This window comes from Orcinus orca, chromosome 2 (genome assembly GCF_937001465.1).
Source record: "Orcinus orca chromosome 2, mOrcOrc1.1, whole genome shotgun sequence".
Classification (NCBI taxonomy): Eukaryota; Metazoa; Chordata; class Mammalia; order Artiodactyla; family Delphinidae; genus Orcinus; species Orcinus orca.
Genome location: NC_064560.1, coordinates 59,220,567 through 59,238,642, shown reverse-complemented (window position 1 = coordinate 59,238,642; position 18,076 = coordinate 59,220,567). Strand labels below are relative to the sequence as shown.

At 39.9% G+C, this 18,076-nt stretch overlaps 1 protein-coding gene across 5 annotated transcripts in view; it reads left to right on the top strand.

Moving 5' to 3' along the window:
- Positions 1 to 18,076, top strand: part of EFL1 (elongation factor like GTPase 1) — a 136,079-nt gene that overhangs the window by 95,865 nt on the left and 22,138 nt on the right. For 2 of the 5 annotated variants that reach the window (XM_004278315.4, XM_004278314.4), the window contains 3 exons: positions 290 to 421; positions 5,842 to 5,989; positions 12,515 to 13,497. In XM_004278315.4, coding sequence (XP_004278363.1) covers positions 290 to 421; positions 5,842 to 5,989; positions 12,515 to 13,497 — 1,263 coding nt within the window. Of the gene's footprint in view, positions 1 to 289; positions 422 to 5,841; positions 5,990 to 12,514; positions 13,512 to 18,076 lie in introns of all 5 variants that reach the window. The other 3 variants (XM_049706869.1, XM_049706870.1, XM_049706868.1) reach the window with 2 other exon arrangements.

The window sequence follows — 18,076 nt, the reverse complement described above, 5'->3', positions numbered from 1 at the left end:
ACCCACAAGCAAGTAGATTTGGCAAAAGAGATTATTTCAGTAGAGACTCATCTTCATCAAATTAATGTATTTTAAAAACTAAGAGTTACAATTTAAAAAGTAATTAGTATTTTCAGACATATGTTTCTGGACATGATCATTTCTGTGGTCAAAGTAGGTATGTTTTAGCCCAATTTGTTTAGTGTTTTTTCTCTGTGACATATATACTGGGTTGATGTTGTTATTTTTCTAACATAAATTCAGAACTTATCATCTTTTATTGACTCCATGAATCTTTTCCTCCCTGCAGGAATAGGAGGCCTTCAAGACTTTGTGCTGAAATCGGCAACACTGTCTACCTTGCCCTCCTGCCCGCCATTTATACCACTCAACTTTGAAGCCACCCCTATTGTGAGGGTTGCTGTTGAACCGAAACATCCAAGTAAGATGACCTTGTTTTTAAAAGCCTGTGATGTTCATTACATTTTTAAAATACTTGCATTTAATGCTTGGTTCCTCATGATTTGTTTCAGTAGTAGACTATGAATTTTCTTGAAGGGATATAATAGGAGTAACCTGCCCAGCCATGAGGCCATACAGACCGCCAACATTTTGAGGGGAATCTAACCTCTGTCTTAGGAACCAGGAGTCTTTAGGCACCTTCGCCCTCCAGGGAGACTGTATTCTTCTTTATGTCAGAAACAGGGTCATCTCTGCATCCCCCAGAACCCCGGCACAGGGTGGCGTCTCAGCAAAGTTCATGTTTTATGTGAATGGTTCTTAGAATCTTACCCCAAGCTCCTTGGTTCAAAATTCATATCCTCTTCCCTCTAGGTTTGCTAGATTATCTGGACACTGAGCATTTCCTCTTTGTGTAGAAAGCACTTCCTGCGTCTTTCTGTCTGGCTGTGTGACACCTACGTATGCCAGTCCCTATAATAACTAATTCTTAGTCTTTGGTTTATACCATTTGCCTGGCCAATCTTCATTGACTCTTGTATTTTCCTTCCCATGATTGTCACTAACCCCCCTAGTCCCTGTGACTTGGCTGTTCCCAGTGCTTAGTGGTAGTCAGTGAAGAGTCTCCAGACTGCTTTAAGGAAACCAGAGAACAAATGTGTAAAATGGCAGTTTAGTTGAGGTATATAATGGCCTCGTTGCCCCTGCATCTGTATATCCCTCCTCTCCCCAGAGCTGGGGCCTTCGGAAAGCTTGTCTCTGCCTCAGTTCCTAAGACATATTCTAGCCATTGAGGATCCCTGGGACCCTTGAGCAGATATGTATTTGGAGGACTGCATCTCTGGCCTTTGGGCTCAGTAAATAGCTATCTGCCTTGGTCCTCAGACAGGCATGCTTTCTGGGCTGTCACTGTGGACTGACAGTGCCTTTGGTTGTTGCATGGATTTACCCCATTCTGTGTAATGCCTGCTTCCTCTTTGTGGGTTTGTCCAGATCCCGGCCCTTCATGGTTTGTTCTTTTATTCTCCTTGCTAACTGCCTCCAACCCTAAGAAGCACATACAATAGAAGAAAAGCTCAGTTTTATTGAAGTTGTAACATTTGAGTCTGGCAACCATAATTTATTCTTAGGTGTTTCTAGTATTTATTTAAATCTTATTTCTTACTTTTAAAACAGGGATTAAAGAAATTTAAGCTATAATGTTTTAAGAGAAATGTGTAATTTTTTGGAGTCTGTTTGATAGTTGTGTGCTGTTCTGTGCTATTATCCAAGCCGAGTAAAAGCCCCGTCCTAAAGGGCCACCTTCTGTACAGCTCTGGCTACATGAGATGAGAGATCCTAGTACCTAGCTTACTTCCTGTCCCATAGCAGACTCAGTAAGATTAATTGCTTTCTCATAAACAGGGTAATCTAATAAACAGAATTACTTAAGATTGGCCATCTGAGTGCCAAAATTTATTTCCTCATATGTGTTGCATTAGATTTTTCTGAACTTTGTAAAAAATAAACTAAAATGATAGAAAGGGGCACCCGGTTTTCTTCATAATTTTAAAAGGAGTATTGCTACTTTTCCCAATCAAGTATATTGTTCTTGCTGAATTTGCCATGCCTATTCTTGATTATGTTATTGAAGTGTATGCCATTCTATATTTCCATGTCTGAAGTTTATACCCGTTGTTCTGTCTTCTTGTTATTACAATGTCAACATCTTATTTTACATTTAGAATGTCTGGGAATACTTCTCTTGATGCTAGTCTCATTCCTCTGAGCCCTCAGAGGATATTTATTGTCCCTTTACTCTTTGCCCTAGTTTCTTATGCCCATCCTTACTTTGGGGCGATAGCCCCTCTCTTTACGGATTACATGTCTAATGACTATTGGGATGTCCCACCCTCCTGTACCTCAACATCCCAGTAGTACTGCCCCTGAGAAGCACTGGGCAGTTGCATTGTTTATTTCTGAACAGAACATGTGTCCCCAGGCCCTCTTTTCTTTTTCATGCTGACAAACTGGATTAACTAATCTAGAAGACAGCCTTTTTACTCTTCTTTTGGTGTGAAGGCATTCCGAGCATTTGTTCTTCCACTTTTCTTTCTCTGACTTCCTAAGCTGAGGTCCAGATGTCATGGTGGCCGCCACTCTGCTCCATGCCCACGGGGTCTACTCAAAATCCAACACCCAAACACGGAGAACTCCACGTGCCCAAAGCCATTATTATTTTCAGCATCATCACTGATCCTGACTGTGTGCTACATTCTGAGGATTTGACATTATCGCATTTAATCTTCTCAACAGCCGTGTGCCATTTTTTATCCTCATCTTCACATGAGGTAAACTGAAGCTTAGAGAAGCTAGTTTTAACTTGCCCATGGCCTTACAGTTAGCAGTTAGTAAGTGGTTGAGTCAGGATTCAGACTCCTGCCTCTGGATCTTTATTTTTAGGAATCCAAGAAATTCTGTTTACCTGAGAGCAGAGTTACTGGTTTCCAGAATTTTTCCATCCTTTATCCATATCAGTTAAAAGAAAAGAGCCCTCTCTGCATATGGTTATATAGATACATGAACTTCTGTGCTGATGTTTTCTGTACCATATGAAATACACACAAGCATAGAAGTTACTGTAAAAGTTGAGATGAAAATGAAATAACTGTCTTTAAAATATTCTTATTTGTATTTGTTGGAGATATGCACTGTATCTATAAATAGGTGAATATGTATTATTTATTTATGATTGTGGTTTATAGTTGCATTAGTTATGTAATACTGCCTAACATATTACTCCAAAATTTGGAGACTTGAAAGAACAGTAATCACTTCTTATTTTTCACAGTTCCTTTGGTCAGGAATTTTGGAACGGTTCAGTTTGGGGATGTCTCACGCAGTTGTAGTCATATATCACAGCAGGCTGCAGCCGTCTGAAGGTTTAACTGGACTTCCACGGTGGTTCACTCACTGGTGCTCATAAGCTGGTGCTGGCTGGGGACCTCAGTTCCTCCACAGGGACCTCTCCTCGTGGCTGCTTGATTTTCCTAGAGCACCGTATGGTTACTGGCTTTAGCCAGTAGTCCAAGACACTAAAACAGAAGCTGCAGTACCTTCTGTTAGCTAGCCTTAGGAATCACATATCACTTCTGCAGTATTCTATTGGTCAGACAGGCCAAATTTCTTTTGAAAAAGCTTCTTCTTTGCTTATTGTTACACTGTCACCTTTGCCTTGAAGTGACAGATTTAAGTGTGTATGTGAATGTGAGTGGGTTTTTTGTTTTTGTTTTCTTAAGAATTTGTGGACTTCCCTGGTGGCGCAGTGGTTAAGAATCCGCCTGCCAGTGCAGGCAACACTGGTTCAAGCCCTGGTCTGGGAAAATCCCACAAGCCGCGGAGCAACTAAGCCTGTGCGCCACAACTACTGAGCCTGAGCTCTAGAGCCCGTGAGCCACAGCTACTGAGGCTGTACTCTAGAGCCCGCGAGCCACAACTACTGAAGCCTGCGTGCCTAGAGCCCATGCTCTGCGACAAGAGAAGCCACCGCAATGAGAAGCCTGCGCACTGCAACGAAGAGTAGCCCCCGCTTGCCACAACTAGAGAAAGCCCACACGCAGCAGCGAAGACCCAATGCAGCCAAAAATAAACAAATAAATTTATAAGGAAAAATTTTAAAAAGAATTTATTAGGTCCTCATACTGGTAACATTGTTTTGTAATTTGGTGATGGAGAGCTGACAAAAAGCTTTGTCATTTTTTTTTAATTATTCCCTTGGGCTTGTGTGATACGTATTATTAGTGGTCTTCGTGCAAGAATCTTTTTAAGCCATATTTCAAATTCTGTGAAGGTTAACTTAACACTAGATAATATCTGTCCACGGAATTAGGCAAAGGAAAACTACAAAGGCTGAAAAGGAAAACATGAGGGTACATCCGTCACCCCCACAAACAGTGAAATCCCACTCCCTGTCTTCCGTCAGCATTTCACGCATCCCATATGTGGCTCATGACCACGACCTGTGAGGGTGCCGACACCCATTATGGAGTGTGGCTCTATGGCTGTCTGCCTGCAGGCTTCAAAACCAGTGTGTCTGTGACCTTGAGCACAGGTTCCTTAAGCTTCTCTATGCCTGTTTACTCATCTATAAAATGAGAACAGTAATCATTCCTGCCTCCTAGTTAATGGGTTCATATATGTAAAGTGCTTATCTGGCACACTTAGCACTATAAAGTGTTAGTTACCATTAAGAAAAGCTTATTTAAAGAATAAATAGATATGGAATAGATATGGGTAGTCAGCTTGGGTAGAATATATTGAAAAACCACTGATTGCAGAAAGCTCCCGTGGTTTGGTTTGTTCGGCATGTTGAAAACCAAGCATTGAGGAATTAACTGAGTCCTTCCTTCAGACGTAGAAGTGAAACAAGACTGCGTAAAAATGCCTTCAAAGCCAAGGTCTCTGCTAAAGTAGTAACAAGAGAATTCCTGTGACCTGCCTTGAGTGAATAGTGGCCACCATGCATATGAAAGGTGTGAAAAAGCAGCAGAACTCAAGATGTGGATCCAAATCCCTACCTGTACCCCAAGAACTGTAGGGAACAAGCAATTAGATACTGAAAGCACCAGCAGAGTGGAATGCAGAAGGTACCCGTAGCTCACGGGATAAAGTGGCTGCTTAGTGTATCCCACCTCTCACCCAAAGGGCAGCTTTATTCTAAAATCCACAGTTCTGTCAAGCAGTTTCATAAATAATTATTATTTATTTAATTTTTTGCGGTACGCGGGCCTCTCACTGTTGTGGCCTCTCCCGTTGCGGAGCACAGGCTCCGGACGCGCAGGCTCAGCGGCCATGGCTCACAGGCTCAGCCGCTCCGTGGCGTGTGGGATCTTCCCAGACCGGGGCACGAACCCGTGTCCCCTGCATTGGCAGGCGGACTCTGAACCACTGTGCCACCAGGGAAGCCCAATAATTATTTTAAATATGAGCTTCTGGTACAGTTTCTTGAATTGAGTATCATATTGAATGCTTCCTTTGCTTATTTGTTGCTTTTATAGTTTTATAGGTACTGTTTGGGAAGAGTTCTGTTACATTTCTAAGTATATATACATGTGTAATATATTTAGGTGGATTTACAAGTGTAACGATGGTAGTTTATATTTGCTGAGTGTTTGAAGAAGTGGCATAGATCAGCTTTGGGAGTCTCAGTGATACGTGACACGTGTCTCATGTGAGCTATCTGTACAGGTAAATTACTAGAGGGTAGTTTTCTTCACATTGCTATATTATTTGGAAGAACAATAAACCATTATTTTAAGAGTTTATTTCATTATACTTTTCCCTTCAGTTTTCTCACAGATGTTATCTTTAGATTGTATTAGTCCTTATCTTGTATTTAATCAGTATTTCATTTTGTTAACCTAGGTGAAATGCCTCAGCTTGTCAGAGGAATGAAACTGTTAAACCAAGCTGATCCCTGTGTCCAGATTTTAATTCAGGAAACGGGAGAGCACGTTTTAGTCACAGCAGGGGAAGTTCACCTTCAGCGATGCCTGGATGACTTAAAAGAAAGGTTAGGTGATAACAGAGATGAAGAAATGATAGCCCCCAAATCGGTGGGATGCTTTAGCGTTTCCTAAACCCATTGAACTTACACTGTGGTTTGTCTTTGGAGAAAAATTAAGTGCCCTCAACTTAAACATGAACTGTTATTGTGTTACTGGATCATAGATTTAATTTTTAATAACTGACAAATAGTATTCACTGCTATATTTGCATGATTTTGCATTTTTAGTTTGAGTCATAAAATATTTTCATATAGCTGTATTTTACTTTAAGCATATACACACACAGCATATCAGGGCAACAAAACAAAATCGTGTTTTGTAAACATAGGCTGTAATTAGGATAGACTTCCTTTCCTTATTGATGTGGTCTCTACAGTGTAAACCTTCGGTAAATCTTTATATTTCTCTATCATGGTGATACATAAGTGTCATAAAATAGGCATCCCAAATAACTTTTTGTAAATTACGTTTTTCCTCTTTATTCCAAAGGTAATATATGTTTATTGTAGCAATTGGGGAAATACAGAAGAATAAGAAGAATCATTCAGTTACCATGCAGAGATAACTATGACCATAACATTTGGGTCCATAAATCCCTAGTCTGTTCTATGTGTATTCAAATACCTACAGATATCTATACACAGCTCTGATTATTTGGTTAAGATAAACTTCTGGAAGTATAATTGCTGATTCAAAAGGTGGCATATTACATTGCTGGCATAGTTTTTAGGCTTATGATCCATATTATCCTTAAGAAAGGCTGTTCCAGTTTACACTGAAACTAGCAAGATGTATTTGAAAGTGTCTCTTTTCCCACACTTTTGCCAGCCCTGTATATCATAATTTTTAAAAATTTCACCAACCTGGAAGACGAATAAAAGGTGTTCATTGTTAATATACACTTTCTGTGCTTAGTAATGATACTGAAACTTTTTTTTTTTAATTTATTTTTGGCTGCGTTGGGTCTTTGTTGCCACGCGCAGGCTTTCTCTAGTTGCGGCGAGCGGGGGCTACTCTTCGTTGTGGTGCACAGGCTTCTCATTGCGGTGGCTTCTCTTCTTGTGGAGCATGGGCTCTAGGTGCATGGGCTTCAGTAGTTGCGGCACGCAGGCTCATTAGTTGTGGCTCACGGGCTCTAGAGCACAGGCTCAGTAGTTGTGGCACACGGGCTTAGTTGCTCCGCGGCATGTGGGATCTTCCCGGACCGGGGCTCACACCCGTGTCCCCTGCATCGGCAGGCAGATTCTTAACCACTGTGCCACCAGGGAAGTCCCTGAAGCATTTTTTAATATGTTTATTGGCCATTTGTTTTTCTTTGATGAATCACCCTGTAATGGCCTTCCTTCCTTTTATTTTTCAATTTTCTGGGACTTTAATAACCATAATAATAATTATAGCTAAAATAATAATTATAAATAATCAACATGATTACATACTAAATACTATATGTTAGTCACTGTGTTGAACTCTGTGTATCTCATTTAATCCTTAAAACAACCTAGTAAAATTGGTGGTGGTGGTAGTAGTAGTAGTAATAATTGTTGTAGTACAGTACTACTTTACTACTACTAATAATAATACAGTAGAATAAGAAGAGCTGCTCCTGCAGCACCATCCATTTGGGTTTCTTTAAATGTTTTTATAGCCATAATTAGTACAAAATTGGAAGGTACGTTTTTCCATCTCTTTCATGTTGTCACCATTTTCTTAGAATTTCTCAAGGTATAATTATAATGTTGATTAGAGAATAATCCTAATTGGATAAATCGTAAGGCATAATGTATTTTAAAATAGTAACTTAATTCTCAGAGGGTTTTTTTCTTAACAGTATTGAAATGTTATGTTATATTTTGGAGTTTTTGAGCTAACTTATTTTCTCTCTTTTCACACTCTTTGCTACCAAATTAAAATCCAATGTTAAATAACCTTACGTTTCTCAGGCCATTAACTCCTCTTTAAAAATAATGCTTTATGGTACTTAGAATTATATTTCAAGTAAAATTCCCCCTTTAAATCTAAAACTGATTTTAATTGAATTACTTATTTGTGGTTGAAATTTTTTAAAGTGACAGCATCAAATGGTGGCAAAGATGTAGGAATTTACCTACACAGCTAGTGGGAGCGTGAGTTGGTACAGCTACTTTGGAATGTAGTTTGGGTATTATCTACTAAGGTAGGAGATAGTTATTTCCTACGGCTTGGCAAATCTATTCCCATTTCTATTCTATATATACTTAACACAAAGCTGGACAAATGTGCATCAATAATATTCATAGCAACAAAAATTTTAATAGCCCAAAACTGGAAAAAACTCAAAATAAAATGCATAAACAAATAAATTACGGTAAATCCATACCATGGAATTTTATAGAATAATCTCAGTGAACAAGCTAACTACGCAAACATGGATGAATTTTACAACATAATATTGAGCAAAAGAAGACAACTGAAGAAAAAAATGTTTGATTCTATTCATATAAAGTCCAAAAAGCAGGCCAAACTGAACTATATACAGTATGGGGGTTTTATGTTTAGGTGTTAAAAAAAATAATTTAAGGGCTTCCCTGGTGGCGCAGTGGTTGAGAGTCCGCCTGCCGATGCAGGGGACACTGGTTCGTGCCCCGATCCGGGAAGATCTCACATGCCGCGGAGCGGCTAGGCCCGTGAGCCATGGCCGCTGAGCCTGCGCGTCCAGAGCCTGTGCTCCGCAACGGGAGAGGCCACAACAGTGAGAGGCCCACGTACCGCAAAAATAATAATAATAATAATAACTTAAAATGGATTACAGTGAAAATCAAGATAGCGGTTACCTTCATGGGGTTGGGAGAATGCACAAGGGGGCCTTCTGAGGGCTAGGAATGTTCTGTTTCTTAACTTGAGTAGTGGTTTATTTACATGGTGTTCATGTTGTGAAAAGTCATAGATACAGTAGAGTTTTGTTTTGTGTACTGTTCTACATGACTGGTAAATTTTACAATTATATACTTAGAATAAGAACATACATATAATGCTAGAGGGTTTTTTTACCTCTCATAGGACAGAGCCTATGCCTTCTAATATATAAGCTTTTTTGACTTTGATACACATGTGCAGGAATGCGTTATGTACATGCGTGGGAGACAAGGAGGCTCCTGTGATCTCTAGGCCAGAGAAACTGTCAGAGCTCTTATCCTACACCTCTCAAGGTAGTCATGATCAGATGTGGCAGGAAGCCACAGGAAATTGCTGATGTAGTCAGAGTCTACTGCACTTCTTTTGAAGTAATCACAGGCTCTGCACTGCCAGGATTTAAAGAAACTCTAGCCCTGAGGCACTTTGTAGGTGTGACAGGCAAACGCACACCTCCCCTTCCATGGTGTGGAATGATTTTAATTAATCTTGTAAGTGAGGACTATGGGAGAATTCTTGGGAACCTTAGAAACTGGAAGGACTAATATGACTTTTAGTAGCCCTTTTGACCTTATGGTATGAGGAAAATAGGACAGTGTCATAGTACTCAACTCTCATAGTTTCAAAGCTGTGCAGTTGGTTTTCTTGAATGTTCTAAGTATGTTGAACATATTTTCTCTAAGTAAAGATAACTAAAAAAATATTTTCCTGTTTCTAAGATTTCTAAGTGCTTTTCTTTTTTAAAAACCAGGAGTGTGTATTAAATTTTATTGAATGCCAATTTAGCATTTTTAAAGATGGTTACCTATATTACTTTATTAGACACTTTTAATGTGATATTTTAACAGATGTCCTAATACAAATCAAGTTTTAGAACCTACATTAAAAACTACTTAGTGTTGTAGTGAATTATTCCTTTAATATGCTGTTTAATTGGATTTTTCATTATAGTATAATGGCTAAGAGCATGGATTCTGAGGTCAGACCTCGATTTGAAACCCAGCTTACTAGCTCTGTGACTTTGGAGAAGTTATTTGATCTTTCTTATTTGATTTTCTCCTCTACAAAATGAGGATAATAATATACCTACTAAAGAAATAACACATGTAAACCACTTAACACAGTGCCTCATACATAATAAGTGATTAGTAAAAATAAAACACACACATATATATCCATTTTTGTCATTGTCATTTTATCTTAGATTTTATATCTCAGTTCTTGGGTAAGATTGAGCTACAGTTTTGTGTATGTCTGCTGTCTTTTTCAGGTGCAAGTATCAGAGTAATTTTAAATGAATACAGTGTCAGGTAGACATCCATCTTGTGTATTCTGCAACAATGTATATAGCATCGGAATAGACGAATCCTTGAAAGTAAACCAACTCACTGGCAAAACCAAAACCTTTCTTGGAAGTGACTTTTATTTTTAGAAAATTTTAATTTTCTTCCATACATTATGATCTATTCAGGTTCTGTATTCTAAAATCAGTTTTGGTAACATATTTTTAGAAAACCATCCATTCATTGAGTTTTCAATTTTATCACAAAGTATGAAATCAGATAAACCAAATTCCTGCCCTAGACCCACAAAATATAGAAAGCAAAAACAAATCTAGAATCAAAAGTAAGCATTTCAAAACCTTTTACTTTTAGTATTTAATTTCCTTATTGAATAACATTCCCCAGGGAAAAAGTATTGTTCCAAGATCCAAAAATTTCTTATATATGTGTACATACACACGCATTTATGTATGTGTACATACATATATATATGTACATTTATACATATGTCCATCCACCTTGCCAGTAGTAGACCAGACCAAACCTTTAGTGTTTCCTGGGAATGAGGTAAACAGAAAATAAGAGAAAAAGAAAGATTGCGTGGTTTCATTGTCATCAGAATCAGACCATGTCAGTTTCCAGAATCTGCCCTCTGTGAATTTGTAACTCATCTGCAAGAAAGTGCAGCATGAAACTAAGCTTGACACATTGTGAGAAAGGGGGCTTTCTGAACTTGGTGGCAGACTGAGGTTCAAGACCTATGAGGTTCAAGACCTATGCGGTCTAGTAGAGTAGACACTAACCACATATGGCTATTTTAAATTAAATTAAGATTAAATAAGATTAAAAATTCAGTCCCTCAGTCACATTAGCCACATTTCAAATGTTCAGTAGCTACATGTGGCTATTTAAATGCAATTAAAATTAAATGGAGGCTTCCCTGGTGGCACAGTGGTTGAGAGTCCGCCTGCCGATGCAGGGGACATGGGTTCATGCCCCGGTCCGGGAGGATCCCACATGCCGCAGAGCGACTGGGCCCGTGGGCCATGGCCGCTGAGCCTGCGGGTCTGGAGCCTGTGCTCCGCAACGGGAGAGGCCACAGCAGTGAGAGGCCCACGTACCGCAAAAAAAAAAAAAAAAAAAAAAAAATGAAATGAAATTAAAACTGTTTCCCCAGTTGCACTAGCCACATATCAAGTACTCTGTAATCATAGTACAGATATAGAACATTTCCATTATTTCAGAAAGATCTTTTGGAGAGTGCTACTCTAGACAAACTCCTAGGTCTTGCCACCCTCACCATGAACCTCATCAAAGCCAAATCCACTGTCAGGATTTGACTGGATATCCTGAAGTTCTGTGATTTTTTTTTTTTTTTTTTATCTCTTTAGAGTTATAATCATTGAGCTTTTCTTCTCCAGATTCTTAAAGTGGCAGATAATATTTTAAAGAATTCATGTAAAACCTTATTAAAACATTTATTCTCCACTCAAAACATTCTTTTTTAAAAATATTTTAATGCCTATTTTATTTTATTTTATTTTATTATTTTTTTTACATCTTTATTGGAGTATAATTGCTTTACAATGGTGTGTTAGTTTCTGCTTTATAACAAAGTGAATCAGTTATACATATACATATATTCCCATATCTCCTCCCTCTTGCGTCTCCCTCCCTCCCACCCTCCCTATCCCACCCCTCCAGGCGGTCACAAAGCACTGAGTTAATCTCCTTGTGCTATGCGGCTGCTTCCCACTAGGTATCTATTTTACGTTTGGTAGTGTATATATGTCCATGCCACTCTCTCACTTTGTCACAGCTTACCCTTCCCCCTCCGCATATCCTCAAGTCCATTCTCTAGTAGGTCTGTGTCTTTATTCCTGTCTTACCCCTAGGTTCTTCATGACATTATTTTTTTCTTAGATTCCATATATATGTGTTAGCATACGGTATTTGTCTTTTTCTTTCTGGCTTACTACACTCTGCATGACAGACTCTAGGTCCATCCACCTCACTACAAATAACTCACTTTCGTTTCTTTTTATGGCTGAGTAATATTCCATTGTAAAACATTCTTATCTAAATACATGGTTTATTTATTTTGAGAATGAACAAAGCAGTGAGATTCTAGTATATGCAAAGAACTCCCTGAAGGTCTGTTCCCATTAAAGGTGGTCTTTTGAATCTGAAATGAAAGTGGTTTTTGAATTCTGATATAATATAAATTACCAGTATTTCCTAGTAAAATAATTTTTATATTTCTATGTTTTTGCAGAATATTCATTATGTAACATTTCTACATGGACGTTTTGATGCCATTTTGATTATAACCTTGTGTTATTTCTCTTGACTCTGTAGGTTTGCAAAGATTCAAATCAGTGTGTCTGAACCCATTATTCCATTCAGAGAAACAATCACAAAACCCCCCACAGTTGACATGGTCAATGAAGAAATAGGCAAACAACAAAAAGTTGCAGTCATACACCAAACAAAAGAAGATCAAAACAGAATCCCTGAAGGAATCCAAGTGTACTCTGGTGGGCTAATCACCATGACAACCCCCAATAAACTTGCCACACTCAGTGTTCGAGCCATGCCCCTTCCAGAAGAAGTCACTCAGATTCTGGAAGAAAATAGCGATGTGATTCGTTCTATGGAGCAGTTGATATCCTCTTTGAATGAGGGTAAAAACACTCAGATGATTCACCAGAAGACCCAAGAGAAAATTTGGGAATTCAAAGGAAAACTAGAGCAACATCTAACAGGGAGAAAATGGAGGAACACTGTTGACCAAATCTGGTCGTTTGGCCCAAGAAAATGTGGGCCCAACATATTAGTAAATAAAAGTAAAGATTTTCAGAATTCAGTATGGACAGGCCCAGATGGCAAAGCATCAAAAGAAGCCAGTAGATACCGAGATTTGGGCAATAGCATCGTGAGTGGCTTCCAGCTAGCAACCCTCTCTGGCCCCATGTGTGAGGAGCCTCTCATGGGTGTCTGTTTTGTTCTGGAAGAATGGGACCTAAGTAAATTTGAAGACCAAACAGCAAGTGATAAGCAGAATCAAGAACAAAGTGATCTGGTAAAAGAGCGACAGGGGGAAGGTGAAACCTGTTCTGGTAGAGATGAACACCAAGACCTACAAGGTGGCTGCTCCGAGCCCTCTGAGAAGAGGGCTTCCCAGAAAGGAGAGTCTTCACTCACCGACTGCTATGGACCCTTCTCAGGACAGCTCATTGCAACCATGAAGGAAGCCTGTCGCTATGCACTGCAAGTGAAACCTCAGCGTCTGATGGCGGCAATGTACACGTGTGACATCATGGCCACCAGTGATGTTCTCGGTAAGGCAAGAAAGGTAAAGACTGAGAAATACCATGAATAACAGTGGAAGTCTCTCAGATCAGAAAGCTTAAACTCATTTAATATTTTTTTTTGCAGAAGCTACATTATCATATGATTTTCAGGAACTAAGATCTTAGAAAGTCAGAGGCCTTAAATATTACAATCTTGGGGGCAAGGGAGCAGAAGTTTTGCCAACTTAGGATATTTTGTTTTGCAAAAATAGAAAGACTTTTCTGCAACAGAAGGTCTGGTAAATGAGGTTTAAACTTCTCATATATTTTACCATCCAAACCCGTGCAGTAGTTTTTCACAAGGGAGTAACCATATCAGTCCGGGTAACCAAAGTTGTGATAACGATCAGAGAATAAGGTGACATTCTCGTACTCCTAACACAAAGGGCTTCTGTGAATTCTGGGTGTCTTCTGAAGAAGAAAATTATTTGGGACTTTATCCACTGCTGACTATTATATCAGATCCTACTGCTGATTTTTCTCTCTTTGGGAGAAGAACCTTTAAGATCTCAGGAGACATTGAACCCTGGCACTTGGTAGCTGTTTTGACGTTTGACAGATTGTACTTCAGTGAGACTTATTTTCTTCACCTCTGAAAAAGAAGGTAATAATTCATTGGAGGTTGTGAAGAGTAGCATGAGAACACAAATATGGGACCTGGAACCATGCCTGGCCACACGGTAGTTCTCTTTACCCTCTTGAGATTGTGGAACTGCTTCAGCGGTGAGGAGGTCATAGAAGGGGGAATTGAGCACTGGATGAGCGAGTGGACCAAATTGTTGTGTTTTCTCGAGCTCTGAGGTCCTTTGAGTCAGTATGTGGTTCCTTTACATTCTTTTTGGTAAAGCTCTTTTGCCAATTAATTCCTAAAAGCATAAATCTAAATTGTTGGGGGTTTTCTTCCCCAAAAAGAAATTGAGGCTTGTGTCACAGTAAGGTTCCTGTGAGAGGAACGGAGCACCCATAGCAGCATTTCAGAAACAGTTGAGTTAAACACAGGTACATAGGTTTGGTTATTCTGGGCCGGCTTAAAGCCAGTACGTGCTGTGAGTCAGATCTGCAGATACGGCCTGGAATATGTGGTGTTTCTCAACCTCACCTGAATACGGCATCCTATTAACATCTCACGGAATCCGTAGCTTAGTTCGAGGAACACCGATCTAGACCATTCCCAGGTGTTCTTCACATTTCCATTGAGAACCTTCTTAATTTAAGAAGGCAGAGGTAGAATTAGAATCAAGCAGTCTTAATTCCTTCAAAAAAAGACCTCAGAGGTCTTCTCCAGTCTCTCCTACGCTGACAGATGCTTATACCACCTCTGTTTGAATACTTCTGTTGATGGGCAGCTCACAGCCAGTTCCGGGATTAAACTGTCTTTCTCATGTTGAGCAAAAAAGTCTTGTCTCCTGCTAGTTTCTCACCGTTCGTCCCTCTTACATGCAGTAGCACTTCGTATATTTGAGGGGAGCATTCGTTTTCTAGCTTTATATGTAGGGGAAAACTCTCCACATCCTTCAGCTGGTTTTCAGGATATGATTTTTTTTAATCCTTCAATTGTTCCAGTTGCTGTCCTTTAGATATACTTCCTTCGGTCAGCCTCCCTCTTAAATAAAGCAGCCATAAACAGCACCCCAGATACCATCTCACCCATACAGACACAGACACACTGCTACCTCCCACATGCAGTACAGCATTCTTCTTTTTTTTTTTTTTTTTTTTTTGCAGTATACGGGCCTCTCACTGTTGTGGCCTCTCCCGTTGCGGAGCACAGGCTCTGGACGCGCAGGCTCAGCGGCCATGGCTCACAGGCCCAGCCGCTCTGCGGCATGTGGGATCTTCCCGGACCAAGGCACGAACCCGTGTCCCCTGCATTGGCAGGCGGACTCTCAACCACTGCGCCACCAGGGAAGCCCAAGCATTCTTCTTTTAATGCAGTTCAGCAGTTGCATCTTGTCATTCACTTATGAGAAGTCAGGATCAACCTCATTTTTTTTTTAAAATAAGTTTGTCTTTCTATTTTGTTCCCCGAAAAGCTGGATTTAAATCTTAGTGACTGAAATTATGTAGAACTCCTGTATTTACATATGAGTAAACTGGGTCTATACAATTAATTTCTTCCCTTAGGTTTGTGTGTGTGTGTGTGTGTGTGTGTGTGTGTAAAATACATAATAAACATTACAACAATAGTGAAGGAAGTTTTGGTTTTTTTAATGCCAAGAAAAAGAAGTCTCAACACCATAATTTTTTTTTTTTTTTTTTTTGGCTGCGTTGGGTCTTCGTTGCTGTGCACGGGCTTTCTCTAGTTGCTGCGAGCAGGGGCTACTCTTCATTGCCGTGTGCCGGGTTCTCATTGCGGTTGTGGGGCACAGGCTCTAGGCACGTGGGCTTCAGTAGTTGTGGCACGTGGGCTCAGTAGTTGTGGCACATGGGCTTATTTAGTTGCTCCGTGGCATGTGGGATCTTCCTGGACCAGGGCTCAAACCCGTGTCCCCTGCATTGGCAGGCGGATTCTTAACCGCTGCGCCACCAGGGAAGTCCCTCAACACCATAATCTTCACACATTGATTCATTTTTTAATTTTTTTTCATGTGTCCTTTTCTTGTCTGGTGAGACGTGAAACTCAATAAGTAGTGAATTGAATGTTGTAATGAAATTGAGGTCCTTTGTATATATAGCATTCCCCTGATTATCAACGTAACCAACCATCTTATAAGAAGAAATAAGCTTAGGTTGATAGGATTTTGTGTTAGAAAGTCCGTGTCATCTCCAAAGGTTTACCTCATGCTTCTGTAAATATATACAAATCTTTATAATGTTTTCTTAAAATTCTGTAGGAAATTAGTATATGGCTTTCTAGTCTGTAGTTTATGGAAACCAGTGTTTTTATCCTTAAAAAAGTTCATTTATCATTTGCCTTTTACCTGTAGTTTGGCAGCTACCCTGCTATCCACAAGTTGTCAAAAGGGCAAATTTCTCTAGGGCCATGAGATAGAATTCTGGTCTTGGAGACTTGAACTCGTTTAAGAAGGCCAGTTACTTGCTTATCAACTGCTCGGCTATCTTGAACTTCAGCATTCTTCTATCATGTTTGTTCTACTTGCTGTAGTTTCTTCCTCATTCTCCTTACTGAAGAGAATGGAGGTAACGTAGGTGTTGAGAACCAACCCTGGCCTTCTTGCTGTCCTGTATTAATGTTACACTGGCCTCTCCAAGTTGTAGCTGTGACCCTTTTTGTTGTCTTTAACTCTGTTACTTGGTAGGCTCGCCTTACTCTAGTTTTCAACATCCAGGACATACTATGATCCTCCCTTAGTTGTTTGCTATCTTCTTCTTCTTCTGTCTACTGTGCCTGTCCTCTTAAAATAGGAGTCAGAAGGCACAACACAGTGCCTTCCATGACCCAACAGATTTATTTTGGAGCTATTTATTTTGGGTGGGGAGGATCTCTCCTCCTTTTTTCTCATTGGGATCATTCATGATTGATATTTTCAGACTCTTGTTACTCCCCAAAGGAATTTTATCTTAGGGTTTGTTATCCTAAAGCCTGTTTGGTTTTTTGTTTTTCTTTTCCTTTATGTGTTTGAAATGAGCCTTCCCAAAGTCTAGGGTCCATGTAGATCTATCTGTGCCTGTCTTTCCCTCCCTTATTCCCAGCATAATAGGAAAACATATTTCCTCCCCAAATGGCCATCTCTCCTTACATAATCCATTTGGAGCGGCATTTGTCCTTTCTGAGAAGACAGCTTTTCAGCACAACACATGAAGCTAGGTTCAGCTGTTGGCATTTATTGGAAATTCCCAGCAGACTGTTGAGTCACCTTTGTTGAGTCAGTCCTCTGTGTCCATTTTTCCATCTGTGTTAGGAAGTCACCACTAGGACCGGACCCTGCATGTGACCAGGCAGTCCCTTGAATATCACTTGTCATCCGGCACTTTGATCTTCAGCCTGGTACTTTTCACCTGGCCAGCTGAGTTAGTTCTGGCACTTTCTAGGAATAGATGCTTATCTTAGCCTTCAGGGTTATATGCCCTCTTCTCCCTTAGGAGCAGAATATGTCTTTGCCTTGCCTTATCCAGGTACAAATCTCAACCTTGTATATGTGGATTGGTTAGTACAGGTGACCCTTGAACAACACGGGGCTTAGGGGTGCTGACTGACCACACAGTTGAAAATCTGTATGTTACTTTACAGTTGGCCCTCCCTATACGTGGCTCCACATCGGTAGATTCAGCTGCGAATTTTGTAGTACTATAGTATGTACTTAGAGAAATCCACTTATAAGTGGACCCACACCCACCCAACACAGACCTGTGTTGTTCAAGGGTCCACTGTACACAGTCTGTATCAGTGTCGCTGGTCAGCCTTCTTAATACATTTCTCAGAGATCAACTGGCTACCACACCCACTGCCTTACAAAGAAGCTGTGTTTAGATTTGATCTGGAATGTTTTTTATTCCTGAATTGGTTTGAGGCCTTCTTGCTTAGACTAGAGAATCTCCTCCTAAGCCTGTTTTCTCTTGTTTTGAGGGATTTTTTGGTAATGATGACCAGTTTTTAGTATCCCAG